Source organism: Bactrocera latifrons, unplaced genomic scaffold (assembly GCF_001853355.1).
Source record: "Bactrocera latifrons isolate USDA-ARS-PBARC rearing strain unplaced genomic scaffold, ASM185335v1 scaffold_44, whole genome shotgun sequence".
Lineage (NCBI taxonomy): Eukaryota > Metazoa > Arthropoda > Insecta > Diptera > Tephritidae > Bactrocera > Bactrocera latifrons.
In genome coordinates, this window is record NW_017537090.1 from 581,068 (window position 1) to 605,873 (window position 24,806).

A 24,806-nucleotide genomic window follows, 5' to 3' on the forward strand; every position below is an offset into this window, starting at 1 on the left:
TTTATGCTATATGCATAGAAAATTGTCTTAGCTACCCAAAAGGATGGGAACAAATGTATCTTTCACCCACATAATTCTTTCTTCTAAAAAAATTTTTTCATCGGATATTTTGAACTCACATGGGTTTTTAGGGGTATATAATATATAGCTCAAAATAGCCCTGACTTAATTCTCTAAGACATATATTCGTAGGGCTTTCTTGGTTAATCGAATATGCATATGAATTTTATAAACTTGCTTTTGCAAGGAAAGAAAGTTCTCCGGCATCAGAGTGGCCATAAAAGATTCTTTTATATATGTCTTAAGCTCTCACTGCTACCGGTCTTGGACCAAGCACCCTCTGGGTAGCCAAAAAACATCTGTGTGCAGGCGAGCTAAAGTAAGAAGGCGAAACACCCTCCCCAGGGCTGTGCTCTTCGTTTCGCGCCCGCCACGTAGAAAACGCTATCCATGAAAAGAAAAGAAACAGCTTCGGATGAGAGATCCCTCTTTTCGCTGCTGTAAACTCGGCTATAACCGCGAAAGCGGTGTTTACGCCAATAAAGAAGAAGAGGAAATGAGGTCAGAACGTTATAATGATGAATATGATGAAACATTTATATATAACCTTAAACATCAACAGTGACAGGTCGAAAATATATAAAAAAACGAAATATTTATATATTCATTAAGAAATAATTTCAAATACTGTTTATCAAATCAGACTAGAGTAATCTAACTCAGCTCCGATTAAGGTTACTATATACGTCAGGTAATGAAAAACTATTTTCTGTCACCTGTAAACGACCCACTAAGTGGCCCATAATTTTGGAAAAATGTCTCTAAAATATTACTTTGACGACATTATATCTTTAAAAGACACTCTAATCTAAATCTAATCATTTTTATACAGGAGATAATTATTTATTTATTTGCCTTTCGTGTTTGTTTGACTGGAATTTGACTTGATAATTACCATTTCAGATCTATCATAATACTATCAGAACCTCGTAACTTAAGAAAGATGAATTTATTGCACCTTTGCTTCACAATTTTTGTTTTATTTCGGCTAATTTACAACAATTTCGATAAAAAAAAAAGTTTCAATATTTTTCAGTCCAACTGATATCTCCTTATGACTTAATCGTTTTATAATACACAAACATATATGGTAGCTGTAATCATCGACTCACACTCCCTATCTCTGACCACTGCAAAGCCACTAATGTCCACTACAACAACGTGGCAGTAATTGTCTAACTGAGAAGCTAAACTTTTTATTTGATTCTATACCAAAAATTGAAAAGAGATAAACTTCAGTTGTGCTGATATACAAAATGAGCTCATAATCGTTTAAAAATAATGATTATAACATTACAAGTCAAGCGAATTGCCACTGTAAATTTCTCATAAACTTATCATAAAAATATACATATGTGTATATACTACATATATACTCACAACCAAAGGTGCTATTTTAGAGTGAAACAAAAACAATGTGAAGGCAGAAATTCCTCAGTGAGTTGCAGACACTTGAGCTGACGACAGGTGCTAAGTATTGTTGATTTATCTCATTGTGCTTTATCTGCTAACATCTAAATATTTTATTTGCAGTGACAAGGTGTCTGTACAAATTCTCGAGTCAAGTATGCATTCCCGTTTATACACCGCGTTTTCAAGAATGTTTTTGTAAACTTAAGAGTGTTTGAAACTTTGACGCCTTTAAATTATTTTCTTCAACTCCAACGGCGGTTCTTGAACTGGTACTAAACCAGCCATCTATATCTAAACTTTCTTCTACATATATTTTTGTGTTTTCATATAACTTAGCATTGCTGGATGCTAAATTTTTAGCAAGTCGAATATTTTCTGAGATATCTTTTCGTAATATTTGTTCATATTGCCACGTCGAGGCATTTTTATTTGGTAACTGTGAATGAGTTAAGGAGTTCTTGCGTTTACTAGCATTCAACACTCCTTGACATTAACCTTAGTTAAGGTGTTCTGTACTACTGTACTGCCCTTTAATTTATCTTCACATGTGTATCGAAATAAAATAAGCATGAGAATGTGGCAACGTTCAGGAATAGTCGTGGATGCTATTCAAATTTAATAATTTTTTTTTAAATAATATAGGTATTTAATTTTTTTATATAGATTAGTTGATGTCCACGCTAAGGTTTAAGTGGAGCAAATAGCTGTGTGACAGATAAACATTTTCTTACAATTTTTTTGACAAAGTAAATATGTAAAAAAATAATAGCAAAAATTAAAAGCATGTTTACATATTTTATTTTAAAAAACAGAATAAAAAAAATTCAAAACACCTTGTATATTTTTAAAAAACTTTGAAAACTCAAACATTTAAAAAATAATAACAAAAACTAAAAGAATTGGTGAATATTTTATTTTTCAAAAAAAAAAAAAAAATTCAAAACACCCTACATATGATTTTTTAGGAAAAGTAAATATTTAAAAAATAATAACAAAAACTAAAAGAATTGGTGAATATTTTATTTTTCAAAAAAAAAAAAAAAATTCAAAACACCCTACATATGATTTTTTAGGAAAAGTAAATATTTAAAAAATAATAACAAAAACAGAGAAATCGGTGATTGTTTAATTTTTAAAAAAAGAAAAAAATTCAAAGTTTTTAAATATCCTGTATATTTTGCAAATTTTTTTAAAACATAAACATTCAAAAAATAATGACAAAAATAAAACGAATCGCTGAATATTTTATTTTTCAAAAAACAAAATTTTTAAAAATTTTAAAACACCCTGTAAATGAATTTTAAAACATTAGATTAAATTCTAAATGTATGTATATTTTATCAAAAAGGTCGTTCATTGTCGTACATTGACGCAAATATACACATGTAAATGCATACATACTACATACATATATACTATTTAATGACCACTATCTGCACTAACCAGCGATTAGTAATTATCACTTAATTAATGATGATGTTAGCGCGTTTTTATTTGTTTTCTTTTGCCTGTAGCTAAGGTGCAATCTCTGTGCTTTGTAACGGTGATTACTGTGCTTGCGACAAGGTAAAAATATGTACTCGTCTGTATGTATGTATGTATAAATAAATTTATAGGTGAGTAGCTGAGAAATTACTCATTCAGTTTAAAGCTAAAGTAAATTTGGCGCAAGCCGCTTGAAACTTTTGCTAGTTTGAGTAGCTTTTTTGTGCAAATAATTGTGTTTACTTTGAAATATATTTACATATATATAAATGCTTCAAGTAGGCACGTGCTGTGTAAATAATTTTATCAGCTTATCTATTTACATGTTTCACACAATAAACTAATAAATATTTAATTTAAATTAAACATACACACACGCTTAAATTCAACCTTCACACGCCCACTTTTCAGCCTACTTTCCACTTTAATTAGTATTAATACCATAAAAAGATTTGTAATTGCATACTTTTAGGCATTTTTAAACTAATTTTGAAATTATGCCGAAACATATCCATACACACATATGCATAAGAGACACTCCTATTCACATGTATGCATAAGCTCAAATATTTTAGCTATTTTTTTATTTTTGCTTTTGAAAATTATAGCAGTTTAGTTTAAAAATATAATTTTATTTTCAAAAAGTTGTATGTATGTACTGTTTGTATATTTTTAACAAGATATAAGTTCCCTCTCCTGCCTTCACTCACCTGATGCTGCGATGTGGATGATGTTTCCTTAACACTACTACTCGAACTCGTGTTTATGTGTCGCCCCACGGTCGTTGTTGTTGCACTGCTCAAACCATTACTGCCATTGCAGTTACCCACCGTGAGGCCATTGATGCCGGGCGTTGTAACTGTAGTAACTGTAACGACGCCACCACCACCACCAACACCAACATTTGTTGTTGGTGTGCTGCCATTTTTCTTGTGGAAATTTTCAATTAGCGACGAGGCCGGACTGGAGACGCCACTATGTGAACTATCCGAAAAATCTGACATCTGGAAAAAGAAAAAAAATATTTTTAAAAAATTTTAATAAAACTCGAAATCAGCTACATTGCTATTAAAGCACTTTTTCTAAGAGTTTTTCTTTAAAACAATCAATGTTTTGCTTCTCAGTTAACCGATAAAGCGATTTAGCCAAAATCGTGAGTTTTTTTTTTTTTTAATATTTCTAGTTTGAGTTTATTGGTCGAAACATAATTTACATAATGTAAAATCACATCTATAAGAGCGAAAACGAAATAAAATCATTCTACACTTATACTTAAGCTAGCTGAGGAAGATGTTAACCCTTTACCCCCAACTGAATTCCTTAAAGTGTTTTCCGGTTTACTAAGTATTTTTCTCAAAATATGTGCTTAAATTTCGTAAATTATATTAAGTGAATATTTACAAGTTCTTCGGAAAAGTACACAATATTTTTTTTAGTCTACTCCCATCTATCAAAATCAAAGCACTTATTACAATAAGTATTATATTTCATTCATTCATATGTAATATTTGCAAACGACTATCAATAGATGGTTTATTCCGTCGCATTTTCTCGTCAAGTATTAATTTGCCTCTAATTTACTTTTGATAAGCAATTGATTGCACTTCATTACGTGGCATTCAGCAATTATAACAGTAGACATGCTGCCGACAACTCTTATAAATGAATATACACACATATGTACAGCATGAATAACGGTGACATGCATAAAGCATGTAGTTGGCGACGCGATAAGATGTTGCCAGTTAATTGCGGCAATCATTTATAAATCAATCTAATATAACAGTAAATGTGCAAATGAACAAGTGCTTTGATTGACAGCATCGGCACCAACATATACGGCATACATTCAAAGTGGAATAAGGTTGAAGGTCACATCAGAAACGCCAGATAAGCAGTATATACTATTACAATAAAAAACGATTGAAAAGTGGCAAAGTGACTCATTTGAACTAAAAAATTAATCAAATATTATTACTAATGATATAAAAATCTTTTGTGAGCACTAACCATATATCTATCAATTTTTTTTGAATTTTTTATTAATTTTTTCTTCACTTGTGTTTTGCTTTTGCATTATGGTGAGACATTCCCAAAATAAATCCAAATGCTCTCCACTACTTGGCAAATTTTCATAGAATGGCGAAATATGAAGAGGCCAGCCGGTTAAGGAGCAGCAGAAGCTGGCTTTGATTCTTAACTTGCGCCACCCACGCGCTGATTGATTCTACGGGTAACAAAAAAAATGCTGATCGTGCGCGAAACATCGTTTATCGTTTGCTGTTGCATATATTACAAGAAAAGCATAATTAGCCCACGCAACGTGCAATGAGAACAGATAATCATAACCCAGTAAGCAGATTTAGTAGTTCAAAAGAGCGTTGCTTGAAAAGGCTGAATGTTGACCGTGTATAAATAGTTACCACAAATTTACTATAATTCACTAGTTTGAACATCAATTAATAGTACTAGCGTGAAAAATGTTCCACTTCCATCGGAGGGGCGTGAAAAATTTTTGAAAATTTTAAGAAAAGGAAGACATGCAAAACTCAATACCATGTAGGTGCAAAGCCCAAAATTTCCATACACGCTTATAGACTTACACGAAGAAAAGTCGCCGAAATCCCTGAAATTTCATTTTGGGTTGATGTTTCCATTAGTACAATGCAAAAGAAATTACGAAAATCTGATTTTAAAACTATGTCGCAAAACACGACCATCATAGATCATTGTGAGTGGGAAAAACAGACTAGAGTTTGCAAAACAGTATCTAAATATGCCAACCTCATTTTGGAATAAAGCAATTTAGACCGATGAACCAACATTCAAGGTGAGGAGTTCAAAAAAACAAAAAAAAAACAGAAAGCGAGTGTGGTGTAAGCTTTTTGATCGCTCAATGCAGCGTGGAGGAGGTTCTCTCATGTTTTGGGACTGTTTCTCAAAATTTGTTTTAGATAGACGAATGACGTCATAGTCGACGTACTAATAGTACAGAAAAAATTACTTTGGGTCGTTTATCTTCCAACAACATAACGACCCCAAATACTCAACTTACCTGGCCACTCGATTTTTTGAAAAAAGCTTAATCGCAAAATTGAACTGGCCAGATCAGTCAGCGGATTTTAAGCCAGTTGAGTGTTTGCGATCAATTTTTACACCAAAAAATAAGCGTACTAAGTTGCAACAATTTTTTCTAGAGATAAAGCGTCAATAGGATAATACTCCATTGACAATATTAGAAAATTTGGTTGGAAGCATGTCAAAACGTCTTGGTGCAGTAATTCAGAACAAAGGCGAGAATACTAATTACTATATTTATAAATCAAACTTTTGCTTCGCAATAGACAAAAGGTAAATGTGAATGAATTATTTGATGGTATTTCGAAAGATTCTACTCATATGAAGTATCTGTATAGAGATAGTTTTGAATAAGCGCGAAACTTAAGCAGAATATATCAAGATCGCATTCTCAATGTTTACCTTGCAAATTTTTAATCAGCTTCCCTGAATTTTATAACATAAAAATAGTGAATACATTAGTTTGTTATTTATACTTTATTGTCTTACCAGTCTTTTAAATGAAAACGGGGTGATTGTTAACTGGAAATTATCCCCATACATTCATTACCACAGTTGTGGCGAAATAACATAAATTTTTCAAGTTGCCACATGTAACTCGGTGGCAATACTCAATGGAAGTATCAATTAAATACGTAATTACTGTCCACCCACAAGTTTAATGAAGTATTCAAAATAATTACTAGTCAGAGCAGTTAAGCCGTCAATTGTCTTTTCCGACAGTTGTGTTGATATCGTACATTAAAGCTTATGATAGTTAGGTGGAACCAGAGTAAAACAAAAAGTAAGCGACGGAAAATTTAAAAGGGAAATTTATTAAAAATACGACATGTGTATTTTTCACATAAATTTTGAGTTTATCTGCAAAAGGTGCATAAACAAAAGTATTGAACTTTTCATTGCCTTCAACTTTGCAATATAAATTTTTTCTACAGGACTCGTAGTTTTCCCATAAATTGAGTTATGCCGTTTTCAACCCTTAAAAGTTCAATCACGTCAATCTCGTTCCGCTCTTTTCCCTACTGCAGATCCTTCCTTTAATTTTTGTTAACGTTATTTTAATTTATTTCGTACTGACCAGCTTTGTCTGAAGCATAGGGTGGTTCAGAAGCCAATACAGAGAGGGGACTTTAGTTAAAATGGTATTGCAATGGACCTCCTAAAGGTCTAACCTTGTTATTTTATCTTACCGTTAGAATGATTTTCATCGTACTGATTTTTTTTATAACTTCATTGCCACAGGGTTGCATTCAATCAGCTTTCAATATTGGCACTAGTACAACAAAACCTACTCAGCCACACCCACTCAGCTTCATTAGCATGCGTAAACCATATACATTTTATGCGTTAGATTTTCAAAAATATTTTAATTAATTTGAGGCAAAAAATGCTTAACAACTCAATCTGCATATAAATTGCCATAAGTATTTCGAAAAATCATAAATCATAAATAATTCATTCAGATATGACAAATGCACGTAGCAAATGAAATACGACTAATGACTTGATTAAGATGTTATGAAATTTATGAAAAAAAAAATATATATATATATTTAACAGAAAAGAAGAACAGCTAATTAATGTGTGCGCCGCTAAAGCTTCTTATCGGCGATGAGTGATTTCGACAAGCAAGACAAGCTTAAGCCCAACAGATGGCTGCAATTTAACAAATCGATGGAGAATTAAAAATTGACAAACAAATAATCGACGCAGATAACTGTGAAGTCGCGATTTTCAAAGCGTTTGAGACAAATGTTGTACATCACAAACATATTAGTATAGTTGAGTAGTAGTAATAAATTTTCAATTGTGCTTGGGCGGCTTCAGCGCCACAACTATAAAATACATATACTCGCCATCACAATGTTTATTGTTTGCATATGTAAATATCATATGCAAATCAACTTAGCTTGACAATGAGTGAATTGTGTGGTGCAATTGGTCAGTTAGAGCCAAGTCAATACCTGCTACTATTCATATTCACCGATATGTTATAATGTATTGTATGTGGAGATAATCTCAACAGATTTAATTACATGAAAAATGCATTGGCGTATAAATCTAAAATGCAAATCGTGTTGTCAAAGGAAATCCCACGATTTAAACATTTATTTTTATAGAAAATATGAAAAAAATACATTATGAATAGATATTCATACACAGACATCACAGTTGAAAGCACATAAAATGTATATATGCAAATCGATGCAGCGCAAACACCCCGTAGGGAAAATATAATGTGAAATGTCCTGCCTCTTAAATTATATATGGGGTAGTAAACTGTAACCATTAGAAAACAAACCACTACATAGGCAGTTTTATGGCCAACAAAAATGGCAATTTTGGTGCAAATATATTATGATTGTATTCAAGGAATTCGGAATCGCTTGCTTCTTAATATATGAAAATATAAGAACATAACCTGAAAATGTAAATAAAACGCAAAATATTTAATTATCACTTTTCAAAAGCACTTTTTGGCCTTCAGCTCCTTCAGAGAATTTTGGTTTATCTCTTCGATGGACTGAAAACGGATTCCACGAAGCGGCCACTTCAGTTCAGGAACACATGTTCTCACGCAACCGCCTCAATACAGCCAAATTCAGCTCTTCATTGACCGTCTGTTCCTCCGGAACAAATTCATGATGCATCAAACCACGAATGTAGAAAAAATAATGATCATCACTTTGATTTTTGAGTGGCTTTGGCGTAGTTTTTTTGGCTTCGGCCCGATTTTTTCCTCCATTCCGATGATTGTTGACCTTTTTGCTTGTCAAATTTATAAACTTATGTCTTATTGTCAGTCAATACTCTTCATGAAAGTAGGATCAGAATTCGCATGATCAAACATGTCCAAAGAGACCTGTTTCCGGTACTCTTTAAAATAAATCAACTTTATTAGAACGAGTCGAGGAAGAACGCGTTTTATACCCAATATATCCACCATGAACAGACTTGCGATTGATGGCAAGAGCGCTCCAAAAGTATTATATTAGAAGGATTCTTACCCAAAACTGATAGCAAAAAGTATTATTATTTCTCATTACACTTTTATTTTTTAATCGCTAATTTATTTTTCCGACAGGGATGCCATACAACGATACATTTGCATGGTGTACCAGTCTCAGTTTGCAGTGCGACTTTATTGTTGCTGACTTTATTTCCTTTTAAAGTTATCTACAAATGCACCGTGGACTATGTAAATACTTGCACATAAAGTTTTTCCAATAAATAGACTGAAAATAAAAATTCGCATGCTAATAACAATATTCAAATATAAACCGTATATAATTGACTGTTGATAAAGTAAAGGCGGCAGCAATAACTACTCGTAAATATAAATATTTATTCAATTACATTCACATTAGTGAGGGCGTGTAGTTAAAAAAATTGAGGTGAAACGAATTTTAAAAGTTATAATAATGAGGAATCTATTTGGAATCCAACAACAAAAGCAAGAAATCATTTTAATTATGGCTTAATCGAAGCTATATATCCCTGATGCATGAACTATAGCATAAAAAGGTAAACAAAGAGGTTTTGAACAATCAGTTTCAATTGCAGCTATATGTTATAATGCTCCGATCTGAACAATTTCCTCGAAGATTGTTGAGTTGTTTTGCAGAGTATAAGAACTTGATTTTTTTCGGTCAATTTCAATGATATGTACATATATTTTATAGTAGCATTTCAGAAAAAACATTCAAAATTCACTCTTCATTTTTATGTCAGAAATTTGTTTTCAAAACTACGATCCACACTAATGCTAGCATTAAACTCATATCTACTACTATCCAACCACTTATGTATACCCATTTAAAAAACTGCCATTTCTCTATCGCAACCGACTGTAAGATCTATTAATAATCCACTTGCCCACTACCCCAAGTATTTAGTCTCACTTTCAACACGTTTATTAAATCGCTTTCTAAGTCGCTACGCTCGCACTCTTTACGCCTTACATACGCTGCCAACTTAATTGATTGCATTTCATTGTCAATGTTGAAACTCATAAGACAGGAAATGATTTGTACGCTTTAATGATGTGAATGATGATGATTGGATTCATGGCAGAGGAGAGTCTAGCATTACAGTTAATGCAAAAATAATACTGTTATTTGTGAATACATGCAAATATATTGTTGGTAGTAATGGTATGGTAGTCTGAATGAGTTCATGGTCTCAGTCGTGGGTTGAACACACTTTGCTTGAATGCGTTGCTCTTTTCATAACACAAGTTGAGAGATTGCGGAAATCGAATTCCAAATATTATTAATTAATTAATCAAGCGAGTCAGACAGACCTGAAGCTTTTGTTAATGAAGCTTTTGTAAAGTAAATTCGAGTTTACTTAAGAAAACTATTTTCTGCTAATGTATTTTTTCAATGATATCAGACTTAAAGTAGATGGGCACTTGGACTAACCTGAGTGTGCACGGTCTGAAATTTTTGAGTTATCCCGATCCAGATTCTAATTCTAAAGACCAGTGCATCGACGATCTCACTTCTAGTGGCTGACAACACTCATGTGTCAGTCCACTTAGAACTGGAAAGCTGTCAGTGAAGCCGCAGCCTCAATAATGGCAAAACTGTGACATATAGAGCAGAGTAGGCGTCCTTCAGTCCCGGCAATAGATAAGACTTATAGCGGGATTCTGTAAGCAGTCTCTAATCTCTATTTGAGACATTTTGTGGTAAAATCTCAATTTTTGACTAGTTACTATTCACTAAACAGTCTCTAGCTTTACCCTCAAAATATTGCCTCAAATTTTGAGACCTGGTAGTTAGTAAGTCACAAAACCAAAAAGAACTCTTGCCTGCCATTTTGAATAGAGATCATCATAGATATTAATCGATTGTCATTTTTTATATTTTGTAAGCAACTCAAACACGAAAAAGTTAAAAATAAATAAATTTTACAAAAATTTCGAAAATATTATGAAACAAAGTCAACATATATTTTTATTTTGATTGATAATTATGTTTTTTGACTAGAAAATTTAATTATTGTTCCCCCTACTTAAAAAAAACACCTAATGGTTTGCGATGGATATGATTGAAGAGAAAACTCATGGAAGAGGAGATCAATGAGCTTTTTCCTACTCGTTCGACAATCTGTACCCTCATTTAGCGCCATTTTCAAGTTTTCCTAATTTCTAAGGCATAAATAATAGAATATGGCCATCTAAACTTTTCAACACAATAGTACATTTTATGTGAGAGTAATTTTTTTTCGTTTTCTCGAAAACTTGACTTTCGATTTTTTTAAGATATAACAAAATATTGAGTAATAATCATAAGTTAAATATTTTTAATAGAATACAGTTAGTTATAAAAAAGCGAACATCAGCCGTAGCGACGAAAAATGTTATAACAAATAATTCTAAAAACCAAAATTTATCCGTTGAAACTTGAATGTAAAACCCTTATAACTGAACAAAAAAACAATATGTATAAGAAACAGTTGAAAGGGTACAAACCAGTAGCAAACGGTGTTAAAGCCTTGAAGACACGCCAATCAAATCACTTGTCTGATTGTATAAATTTTTACATCTGTCAAAGAGCATTGTTCGCATCTCTGACAGCAACAGCAGACCGAACAAGTGCGAACGACTTCGAATCTTGTGAAATCTTTCAAAATGATTTTAATTTCGGTGGCTACTGATTTACATACTTACTTATATAAATGCTGGAAGATTGATATATGAATGCTGGTAAAAAATAAAGAAAGAAGATGAAATAATAGCTAATTTATTGCATCAGTAAGAATGGGTTTTATGTGAGTTACTAAGCTCGTCTGAGAAAGTATTAGACTTAAGCGGCTTTGAATGTGTTATTTTTTATTTTTAAAGAATTCTCTTTTCGTTTTAATTATTTTTGCATCAAGTCCTGTTTTTTTTTTTTTTTTTTTTTTTTTTTTTTTTTTTTTTTTTTTTTTTTTTTTTTTTTTTTTTTTTTTTTTTTTTTTTTTTTGGGGGCTTCGAATTATTACTTGACTGGAATCTATGCTTTTTGTTCTTGCTGCGAGACTTAACGACGCGTTAAGCTTGTTGCCAACAATCTTTTATTTCTTTGTTTTTTTCTTTTCCTTTTTGGCTTATTAGCATAAAAAATCACCGGCTTAAGCAGCATTATTGAGTTGCTAAATTTAAAATATATTTTGTTTTTGCAGTACTAAATAAAAACCATAAGAAGTGTTATGACACATCTGTGCCACCACATGTGGTCAGCCGAAAGAAAACCAGTTGTCATTAGGAAATTACAAAAATTTCAATGGATTATGTATATTCTCAAATAAAAAAAATATGTTTATAATATTTACACTTACAGGTACCTACATATATACATAAGTTTCGCGGTCAAATTCTATATTAATCTGGAGTTTTTTTTTTATTTTTTTCTAATACAGAATCATTTCACACATTCGATTTTAAAGTGCAAAATAATTAAAGAAACCTTACTATTCATAAATTTTGGCTTCACCGTGCACTTCTATAAGCCAACTATTTAAATATGGGTTATGTACGCCGAAAAGTTTAGCATAAATTGATGACAAGCACGCAATGTTAGGTGCCGCAAATGCGCGAAATGTCAACAAACACATTTAATCGTATAAAACTAAAGCTAAAATGTATTAAAAGAATGACAAGCGAGCTTAAGAAATTAAAGCATGAGAATTTGTGAAAAAAGGTTTGATAATTTTAATTTTTTGTTTAGAGAGTTCAAGGAACTTTTGTGGTCAACAGAAAGGGAAAATAAATATTTGTTGCCTTAAATATTTACATTTGTACATACATATATATATCAGTATGGACAAAAAAAAGAATTTAGTTGGCTTCGTACTCTGAAAAATAAGTTCCTAGATACCTTCAACAAAATCTCTTCAAGTATAAAGTCTTAATTGTAACAGGAAGGCAAGCTTTCAGCTATTATTATCATCACGTTTCATAGATTTTGTGAAAATTTAATACTTTCTTATGATTTTTTCGTAACCTAACCTCACTATTTAAAATGTATCAATAGAATATAATTATTTTAGAGGACTTTTCTTTTTTTTATGAATTTTATAATTCTTTGAGAAAAAATCGATTTAAATTGTAGAAGTTGTGTAGGAAATTTATTGCTCTATAAAAATGAGGTTTCGATTTAGTTCTGTGTTAGCGAGATAGCCATCGTCAAACATCAATGAAAAAAATAATGAAATAAATAAAACATCAATATATTAGAGAATCACAGGGATGCAGTCTTCCATTCTACGTTCGTGTGTCGCCACCAGGCAGTGAGCAGTTATTATTCCGATCATGTACCTACAGTCTATTCTATCGGGTACCAATAACAGTTTTGAGTACTCCCGATCTACCGTTTTGCACTTGGCGAGTCTTAAGTTAAGGAGAATATTGTAAAAAAGTTAAGTAACTTTTAACCCAAATGACACCTACTTCTGCAATTCTGGAATAAACTCCTGAACTACCGAACCATTTTTAGTAAAATAGTACTGTGTCCAGTTTGATCAAGAGCTGTTCGGTGTTCGAAACTCTGAGTAATGCTCACAATCGAAATTGTTGTTAAAATTGAGTTTGTAATCGAATTTTTTTGCCATTCTCCTTTTCTGTTGTTGATTACAGCAATCCAAGAAACAGCTCCAATATCTTATGCGTATATGAATTGCTTTAGTATTTTTACTTAAAATTTCGAACTTTCGCTAACTACTTGTACAACCCTTTTTAATGCTTTCTGAGCCCATGCTCTTTTAAGCTGAACTTTCTGTATTTACCAATGCTTTTCAAAAAGTGAATAATTGAGATTTTTGGTTTACTCAAAAGCTGCAGATATGCATATCAGTACAAAATTCTACGTAAATAATTTTACAGAAGAGTTTCGAAACAGAATTATATCATATTTTTTACTTTAACTATTTCGATACTAATTTCATTGGAGTAAGGTATTAAAAACTTATTTTTAAACGCAAATTTTTGGGAACTTAATTCCAGCATATTTTCCTACCTGTTACTATCACCCACGAATAAAAAATCAATATAGCTAAAATATATAGATTTTTTTCATTTGACACTTCCCTTCTCGAAATCGGCTTTACTTATTTGGTTTCCTTATTGCGTTTGCCACCAAATTTGCTCAAAAACTTTCGAAGCCGGTAAGTGAATCATGGCAAGAAATCGGCTTTCAGGGTGAATATTTGTACGTGCGTGTTTGAATATTTGGAAGTCGATTTTTTACTTGAACATTTGTTGGATTCTTTGGATTTTTTTTTCTCTTATCCACTGCTCCACTTGGCGACAGTCAGTCAGCGCTGGCTGGGCAATTTTACGAGTTCTTGGAAAAAATGTTGCAAGTATCGTGCTGTGGCAAAGGGTGTGTCGCGTGTGCATTTTTGTGGCGTTTTGTACATCTCCCCAAACTTGTTTCAAACACACATACACTCTGCTCCGGTAGCGCCGGTCGACATTTGGCACGCGATATTAAAGTGTACTCTGCGGCCGATCCTTGGAAAAGTAATTGCTCGAGCACGCGTTAACGCCAGAGCACCACGTGTGTATCTGTGTGTGCGTAGTAGTGACTTGCTGGAATTAATTTTTTTGCCACAACTTGCCACACGACAATGTATTTTATATGCTCGTGGCTCGTTGCGGCACAAAGTCACAAAGAGTGGGTGAATGGGTCGGTCTCGTGTGGCGTCTAAACTATTATTTTCAATTTCTTTAGTTTACTTAGCCTTTGACTGCCGCTTTAATACAATTGCGTGCAAGGATTTATTTGCGTTTACTTTTTAATACATTCAATGAAAGTGAATTATTAGTTTTACTGAAATTGCAGAACCTTTCGTTGAAAATAATTAAAAAAAAAATAAATAAAAATGCTTACAAAGTAATTCTTTACTTTTAAATTGAATGTGTCACGTGAATATATATATGCTGCTATATTACTTAATAAATATTAATCAAAGCTCACAGTGGTTCCCGACATCAAAACGAGTACTATACACTGAATGGGGTATACAGGGAAAGGCGACAAGTTTTTGAGATATCGACCTGGGTTTTTGTATACGTCCTTTTATATTCAAAAAGTTCACTTGGGTTCAGTTGTCGGACCACTATAGCGCAAACTGAACAACCAAAATAAAAATCTTGTATGAAATTTTTTTATTTGACAAGATATCCTCACGCAATTTGGCATGGTTAATTTTCAAAGACACCGCTACAGTCTCCAAATATATTATTCATATCGGACCAATATAGCATATAACTGTCATATTTGGGTGGAAACTTCTTTATTTGTGGAGGGTGTTCAAACCATGAACTCCAAAACACGGGACAGTCAAGAAGGAAGTGTTGAGTTGTTTCTACCTCGCTTTCTTTCATACAGTTTCTGAAGAAGGCGTCTGGTAAGTTTTCCACTCTTACAGCATGAACGCCAATAGGGCCTGTTAAAACGCCCACAACTAGGAAGAGAGTAGCCTTACCGAGGGCAAAGATATCATTAGATCTCTTGCGATCGGTCTTTCGAGAAGCTAGTTTGGCGACTCCATGATCCAAGTAATCCGGTATATAGTTAAAGTGTGTGAGGATTTCCGAGGGTTCTGACATGTGTCCTTTTAGGAACGCTCTCGAGTTTCTTTGCAAATGTGATCTTTTTTGGAGCCCTCCGGTGAGAGACCCCAACTTTTGACAATGGGTCTCTTCGATATTCGGCTTCCATGAAAGCTGCCTATCCAGGATGAGCCCTAGATATTTCTCTGTATCCGCTGGTTGCAGACGGATGTCTTTCATTTGCGCCAGTGGTACCCCCGCTATCTTGTACCTTCTAGAAATAAAATTTAAGAAATTTACTCTTAAGTACAGAAAGCATTCACATGTGAAGCCACACACTTATTGTAGCTAAATTAGGGCGGCCATCCGACGCCTTTAGTTGCCAACCGTTCTTTGTGTAAAAATTGATTTTATCGTTGGCCTTGTCAAGCACTCACCCCTATATATGGATACATACATATATATGTATATTTCATTATTAGTTAAGTCGCTGTGTAATTCGCTTATGGCTTAATCTATCACTACTGTTACAGCTAGTTTACGCAAAACGGGCGACGTGCTTGAACAGGCGCCACGTTTCTTTTCATTTTACTTGTGACGCAAATAGTCTAACTTTGTGGGGTTTCCCTTTTCTGATGCTTTGTGATGAAATCAAACTCTAACACAGCTGCGAGCTGAGAAAGTAGTTGTGAAATTATAAATAATGTTTTTATGTAATGATAAAAGATTTTTTAATTGAAATAATTATCAGACTTATTTAAAATAGTTTCGTTTTCAAATTAGTTAGTAGATAACCGATTTGAGAAAAACCAAATTAAACTAAAACTGTTTGTTGAATAATCCTTAAGATAAAAAGTATATACTAACTTAATTTATTAGTAAATAATGCGGCGAAACAATACTAATTGATTTAATTTTTTTTTTTAATAATTCGCTAATTGACTAAATTAAGGACTCCGAAACTTTTTTCGGTACAATTTGTTAATTGACTAAATTAATGAGAAAAAATTGGCTAATTGACTAAATTAGTATTTTTTCAAAAAATTTGCAAATAGATTAAATGAATGTGTCCCACACAATTTGCTAATTGATGAAGTTATGGCTAACAACAATTCTTTTGTTATATAAAAATGTCAAGGAATAAAATTCTATTTGAATAAAAAATTAAGTTAGATTTAAGGAACATGTATATTGAGTTAAAATTACTAATAATTACTTAGCATCTAAAAAATGTCATTAAATATAAACGTTACTATCTATTTGGTAATGATTACTTAACTTTTACACCAGAAAAGTGTTTAAAATTTGTTTCTCATGCTGAGTTAGAAAGATTTTCATCGCTTATATAGAAGTTTTAATACTCAAATAGTGTAGACATTTAAAGAAGCTTCATAAAAGGATAGGTTCCACTATACTATTTTACTGTTATTTACACTTTCATTCGTAGGTGTTTTTGGTAACTTTAGTATGACAATGACTACAAACCAAGTCAAATCATATCTATTGAGAAAAGGTGTTGGGTCATTTTTTGATATCTTAACCATTTTAGAACTATGCCTAAGTTCTCGAAAGTTTGAGTTAATCGGTATAAAAATAAGCAATAAAAAAAACGGCAAAATGTTTTTACTTCCGAAAATTTTTTGAGCGTATTTGATTAGCTGCATAGGATTCACCTTCAAAAATATTTGTTGAAGAGTATGGAACAAGAACAAGGTTCCCATGATAGAAGAGAACTATGTAACCGAGGGAACCGAAAGAGAAATGAATGCAAACCAAGACAAAGCATAGTATCGATTGAGAGTAGACTACAACATGCTTCGTTAATATTATACTTGTTTATAAAGATCTCATTTGGAAGCTCTGATGGTTATGAAACCATGGATTAAGTAGTGGAATATATTTTTTTTTATATTAATTTACTTTTTTTTTTATTTATATACTATATTATTATAGTCCACCCATTTTTGTTGAGTTATGAATTTAAATTTTCAACAAATCTTTCATTAGTTAAGTTATACGCAATTAGTTATTATTAAATTTATAGCTAAAGCTTAGCTTAGAAGAAATGTAGTAAAGGCATAGCGGTGGATTGAATGATTAAAGTGTTTAACGATTTCCAGACTTAGTTTAAAAAAAATTCAAATACATGAACTAGTCGGCACTTAAATAAGCAGAAAGCGGTTACTCAATTAAAGCCATACGTAGGTATCTGTGTAGTAGTGTTTATGTGTGACCAATAAATCCGTCGAATAGTTTAGTTAATTAGCATAAAAAGGCATTAATTGTCAACTAAATTAGCTTAACTGATGCAGAACGCTTTAAATTTTACTAAAAAGCACTAAATGTATGAATATATGTATATCTATAATCAAACATATGTTTAGCAGTGATACCTCTAATAACGCAGAGTGTGCGTGGCGTATACGTATCCACACATTAATTCAAACGTAATAAATCAGCTTTAGTGCCAGAAAAATAATTTAAACTGGAATTTTTTATACAATTATCGTTATAATTATTATTGTTTTTGTATACACCAAAAATAACAATAACAATCACTTAATATTATTTAGTTGTGTGTTAATTTGCACGAACGCGTCGAATTAAGCGCAAAGCTCACAACGGGAAACACAATATTCAGCTGTCTAATTGATAAATAAGGCGACAGAACGCTGAATGAATTGCCCAATTGCTGCTGACAATTATGCAGTTGCGTTTTGGCAACAAAAACAAACGAAGAAATACCTGCACGTATTTGCTTAACAAGTGCAAGATACATTTTTAATTAATTTTTATATCGTTTTGAATGTAACATCAGCCGAACTATTGCTAAAGTGCTCGCTTGGCGCCATTTTTGGCACTTCTTTCGATTAAATCGTGCATTGTTCGTTGCGTTCAAGGTTATTTCAAGTTTAGTTTGTGAAAAGAATACTGCGATCGCATTTAAAAGTTGAGTCCATATAAATATATATACGCTTATATATATATATACATATATTATATTTATAGATGTATGGCTGCGTACGAGCGTTTGTTTGTTTTTGCAAGCCAGCTGGATACAACCACAAAAAACGTGCTGCTGCTTGTATTGCTGTAGCAGTGTATGTGTGTGTTTAGCACGCGTTTGGCTCGTACCAATTTGCCCAAACAAAAGCGAGTTTACGCCAAATATGAGTAAAACCTTTATTGTGACGTACCGTGTTGTTTGGTTGGTTGGGTTGTATACCCTAGTCGGTGTGTATACCATATGAGTGCAGCTGAACTCGGCTTTTTGCAGATATTATATGAAAATACCTTTGAATGCATACAGAGAAGCATGAAGAACCAGAAATAAAATATAACTAAGATTATATTCAAAAGAGCTCAAATAGATAAAATAATGTAGTAAAAAATTTAAAAAGCTATAATAATTAATTAATAGAATTAATTAATAGAATTAATTATTAAATTACATACATTCGTTAAAAGTAATTAAATATTTTTGCCAAGTGCGAGAAAAACTATCGCGTCGTTTGCTGTCCCTATCGGTCTACTTTCGTAGTGCCCTATTGAAAACCCCTATATATACAATAGTATTGTGATCTGATCTGATCAATTTGTTTGGAATTTTTACCGTTGTCTTGTACAATAATCAGCGGCAAATTTCGTTGAGATATCTTGCCGAAAATATTTTCCTCGCAAGAACTTGATTCGGATCGATCAGTTTACATGGAGGCCACATCTATAGTGGTGGCATAGTGAGAGTTTCGACATATGAGTAGTTTCTTGAGATTGTAAGGCCATTCGATTTTAACTAAGGAGATCTATGTACCTTGTTGAGTCTCCAAATATTTTCAGGATTATCTTTGCGTACTTCTCAAAGATATTCTAACCAGAACAATTATTTTTATATTTCTGGAGTAAAACTAATTCCAATTTGATTGCGCAAAATCATGACTTGCCAGAAACTCTTTAAGCAACTCATAAGGATTTCTGATTTAGTTTTAGAAAAATGTTCAAATGTAGTCCAATTATGGTCATGCTATTACGGATGTACTTATCATAATAATAAAGTAGGTGCTTTATTTTTGTGGTGTGCTAGCACTAAACAAATAAAAGTTTGTGTGTGTAAATGGAAGTATGTATATACTTTCCCACAATGGTTGCGATTGTTTGCAAACACCAAAGCTGCCACACTCCACTGCTTTTTAGGCGATATAGACTAATATAAGTGCTCTATAACGCATGCAAATATTTACATATATTCTATGTATATGTACATATATATGTACTCATATAATGTAAATTATTTGGCGCACAGATAAAAGTGACAAAGGCATCAAAGTATTATTTCACTTATGCGAAAAATGCACTGAGCATTCGACTGTCGGCTCAATCGTCGGCTTAAGTGCTTCGTTTGTCGCAACCGTTTGGCTGATTGATTTCAGCGGTCTTTTCTATTGGATTTTCGCACTATGACGTACTTGGAATTAAGGAAGTTAAACAATGTATTTAGTATACTTGTAAACTTTCTTTAAGTAAATAAATTATTTAAGCACAAGTATAAGACGTACTATTGACTTAACAGTACTTTAAGTTTTTTAAGAGTTTGTTATGATGACGACACAACCACGTGATATTAAGCTTTTCAGTTTTAAAGCAACTTAGTGTTTTTGTCTATATATTAATGCATTGGAATGGCGTAATTCATACTTCATATTATCTGATCACAAATGTATAACCTTCATACCAAAATTATTTTCTTACGTATACATTCATACTTATATACTTCAATACCTTAATCATTTGATAATTTAACAGCGATAACTTCTTGCGCATACAGCGTAATGGTGACAATGGAATGTCTGTAATGCAGATTACCTTGAGCATTAAATGATGTCACTTAACATATTTACATACATACATATAATACCTAAACATGTTTGTGTATGTAAGTAAATATCTTTGTATGAAAGATTCACAGGTGCTATAGGGTTCTAATCTCAATATTTTCTTTAGAGATTAAAGCCTTGGATAACAATCTATGTCAACTTTAGTGAATTCGTCATGATAATTCGTCAAATACAAAAGTTTTCTTTATAAAGACTTGATTTAAATCAATCAGTTCAGCGGCAGTTATAATGCTGGGATCCCTTGTCGCACAATTAAGTCGCACTATTAAGTCACTCGTTTGAAAAAACTTCAGCTTTATCGGGACGAGTCCATGAAGATCGCGTTTCTTACCTAAAATATCCACCAAAATCATTCGAACGGATATAACGCCACCATATACTTTACATTTTTAATTTTTCATCAGTTGAAGAGGACGAAGGTCGTCGGTTTGAAGGCTTCCTACCACTGTAGGCTTGATTTTTTCATAAAACTGAAACATACACCATGTATGTTTAGCATATCCGTCTCCGACCTTTTATTTATGTTTTATTTATCGCTTGTGTTTTTGTACAATTAAAAGTATTTTCTTCCCTATATTTTATATTTAATAATATTTTCAATATATCTCTTTTTTATAGAAGAGTGGCAACTGGGTGCGTATGTGTATATATTCCATTTATCCATTCCATATTTAATAGTCTGAATTAACAAACAGAAAGCCCGGATTTGCAGTCGAGCTCCAATGATATAAGGTAAGTAGCATATATTGGCAGTCCTTGACACTAAATTATACTCAGTTTTAAAATTAAAATTGATTTTATTACTTCTTTAATCATTATGATTTTTTTATTGTGTAGGGAAGTCAACTTCACTAGTAGCAAATTTAATAAACTTGCAGTAGCTTTCTTTTGATACCAGTTTTTAAAAAATTCCTCATACTATTTATTGGGAACTAATTTGAATTAAAAATTTTCTTAGAAATTAATTTTAAACGCCTCATAATTTTTCTAAGTGTCTTACTCTTTCAAAAGTAATCCCATTTACTTGTATATACAGACACATATGCACATACAGACGCTCGTATATTCGAAACAATTCAGTGCCGCTAATCAGTCTACCGCCTGCTTAACAGCTCCGCCCTCAACTGTCTGGCCGTCTGACAAACGTTGACAGCGCTAACTTATTTACATATACATATGTATATGGTGAACGTACATACTATGCATGCATACATATTAGGGTGTACGTTGTTTCCCAAGTAGATAATTTTTTTTTTTTTTTTTTTTTTGCGTAATTTAAGCAAAATCATATTTTTTCCCATGTATATCCATACATACATACATATATAAAAAGGGATTTTCTTTAAATTTGCATTAAGCAAACAAACATACAACTTTAAAAAAACGATATACTAGCACACAATTTTCTTCTCTACAAAAAATTTTCAGTGATTATTTCCATAAAAACATTCTTTTTCAAGTTATATGCAGTTAAAGTTATACATTAAATGCTCCGGGCATTCATATATATTATAATAAATGCCTTATAAATTATGTATTGCTCATACGCCATGGTACCTATTGAGCTGAGAACATTTGGTGCATAACTTTAATTGCGTATAACTTAGAATAATCACTTCAAAAGAAATGTTTTTATGGAACAGAAACCACTAAAAAAAGCGTTTCCAGAAATCTTGGGAATTAATGAACACTATGATTGCAAATAATGTGGTAAGAAATAATTGAAATAATATTTGAAAAAAAATAAAAAATTAATTAAAATTAAAAAAATGCATTTAATGTAATTAAAAACTAAATTAATTAGTACTATTTTTTATTTTAAAAATTAATTTAATGCAAAAATAAATTAACTAATTTTTTTATTTTAGAAAGTACTTAATTTTTGTTAATTTTAATTCATTTAATTAATTTTTAATATTAAAAATTATTCTTAAGCTCGCATACCGGACAACTAAAAATTTAGTCGTAAAAACCAATAAAAATATTAATTTTAAATTTTTTTCAGTGTTAATTAATTTTTTTTTTGTAATTAGTAATATTTAAGTTTACAATTTATTTTAAGCTCGCATATTGTATTAAAAAAAAAACTGGTTCCAAAAACAATTAAATATTCTAATCCCAACCATTGGATTGATAAATTAAAAAGAAACATTTTAATCCCAAGCTTATAATCAAGATTTCAAAAAAGTTTCAGAATTACCACTTTCTTTTCGTTTGGCTACGTCATTTAAACCCAAAAATCGGAATTAAAAATTAAAATTTAATTTTGTTAAATTAAGAATTAAAATTTAATTTTTAATGCAAACATTTTCAATGTAAAAATTCAACCCTGACGGACACCCTAATATATACCTTTTGCCAGTTTTTCATATTTATGTAAATTCGAGTGCCGCGCACTAGTTTCCATTTAATCATTTATTTCTAATTTAATTAAATATGCTGATTACAGTGCATGTACACTGCATGTGTCTCTATGTAGGTGTGCGTGTGTTTGTGGTTGTTTGTATGGGTCAAACCGTGTCCGTGTCGATGATCGTAGGCGCTGATCTCGCAAAGAAAGCATTTCCGGCTGTGAAGTTCACTTGTTTGCGCAAATGCGCTCAAATTAAAGCGCTTGCATGTGCATGTGTGTGTGTGTGTGTAGTGTTTCAGCATTGTCATGTACTGCATGTGCAATTACTGTAAATTTACAAAGCTCAGTCACAGGTGGTGTGAGCAAATCGAAATCAAGCAAATGAAATGCAATGACATTTTCCGTCGAACACCCGGCTATTTACCGATTCCCTGAACTTGACCGCATGCGGCACAACGCAGATTACACAAGTCATAAAACAAAGGAAAATATTTGCATGTTTTTCCAATTCTTTCTTCTTTGCTGACTTTTGCTTAGTTTTCGCGCAAAGCAAATTGAGCATTTATTTTTATAACCACAACGAATTGTTGTTGCACGCTGTCTATTTTAATGGCAGTGTACCCTGCATGACAACAACAATAATGAAGCATATGCATAACTGTGCATCAAGTGTTTTGCATGTGAGCACCTTGCCACTTTTCGTTCGCCCCCTTTCCGGTCGCTTGGTCACACACCATTTGCATTGGCGGCACGTTCAGCAGACGCAGTGTCAACGGTTTGCTGCAATTGCAACAACAACAGCTACATCAATGGTACTTTGATTGACGCATTAGCTAATGAGCAAATCCTCACCGCAGTCACAGCAGCAATTGAGCTTGTCTAATCGGTCGCAGGCCAACGAATGCCTTTGTACGCGCCAATTAAAATTAGAAACGCTCATGATTGCCACATCGAGAAACTGCTGAGAATTATTAGTTGTTTAATTAAAATTGGCGAAATTGAAAAGTTGCCTGTCATCGTAAGCACATTATATCAATTTTCATTTCATTTTTGCTTTTTACCTGTCAGACATGCAAATGAAGTGTTTATGTTACAGTGCGGAGTCCTTAATATGAACACTTAATAAATTGCTCTTCTTTGCTTTCAGCTGAATATAATTTATCTAGTAGTATATATTCATTTAATTTCTTTGCATTCCAACTCTTAGATATAACATACTTCTAGAAATGAAACATTGCAGAGGAAAATATGTTTAGGGTTGCCACCTTTTCGAAGTTTAATTTAATTCAATTGTTACAATATTTGTATCGAACTAAAGAAACTTTTCAGAATTTGTCGGCTTAGAGAAACTTGCAGTTGAAAATAATATTTTGAAGAGAGTTACCACCTGTTTATTTTTTGTATTCTAAATTTAGAGAATAATAATAAAAAGAATATAATTCATAAAAAGTAACATATAGGTAATAAACTAAAAAAAAAACTAGCAGTTGAACATACGTTTGCCTTGCCACTTATTTTAAAAACTTTATTGAAACCAGATAATAAATATATTTTTTTATTATAAAATGAAGAAAATTTTACAACGGCAGTTCAAGACAAAACACTTCGAAATACGTAAGGCAGGTGTAGATAAGAAAATATTTTTTTCAAAAATGTTGCCACTTGTTTAATTACTTTAATTAACTTCAATTGAATATGTGAGACAAATTAACAAAGAAATATTAATAATACATAAAAAAGATTTAAGTAATAATACGTTAAAGAGATTCAGTAGGGTATGAAAAACTTTGGGAGAGTTGCCAGTTGTTTTGAAATTCATATAGAAAGCAAATGATAAAATTTAAAAATATTACAAATTGTAATTAAAACTGAACAGGCAGGTTTCGGTCAAATATAAGTTTAGAAAAGGCTGACACATGATAGAAAAAAATTAAATAAAATTATAATAAAAAAAATTAAAAGAAAAAGTGACTTTTTGAAA

At 32.0% G+C, this 24,806-nt stretch overlaps 1 protein-coding gene across 11 annotated transcripts in view; it reads right to left on the reverse strand.

Annotated features, from left to right (window-relative positions):
* LOC108972927 (sterile alpha and TIR motif-containing protein 1) overlaps positions 1 to 24,806 on the reverse strand; it is a 123,027-nt gene that overhangs the window by 43,956 nt on the left and 54,265 nt on the right. For all 11 annotated transcript variants that reach the window (XR_001993684.1, XM_018939828.1, XM_018939829.1 and 8 more), the window contains one exon: positions 3,669 to 3,962. Coding sequence is in view for 10 of the 11 variants with exons in the window: in XM_018939828.1 (XP_018795373.1) it covers positions 3,669 to 3,962 (294 nt within the window). In the remaining variant the exon portion in view is untranslated. The remainder of the gene's footprint in view (positions 1 to 3,668; positions 3,963 to 24,806) is intronic.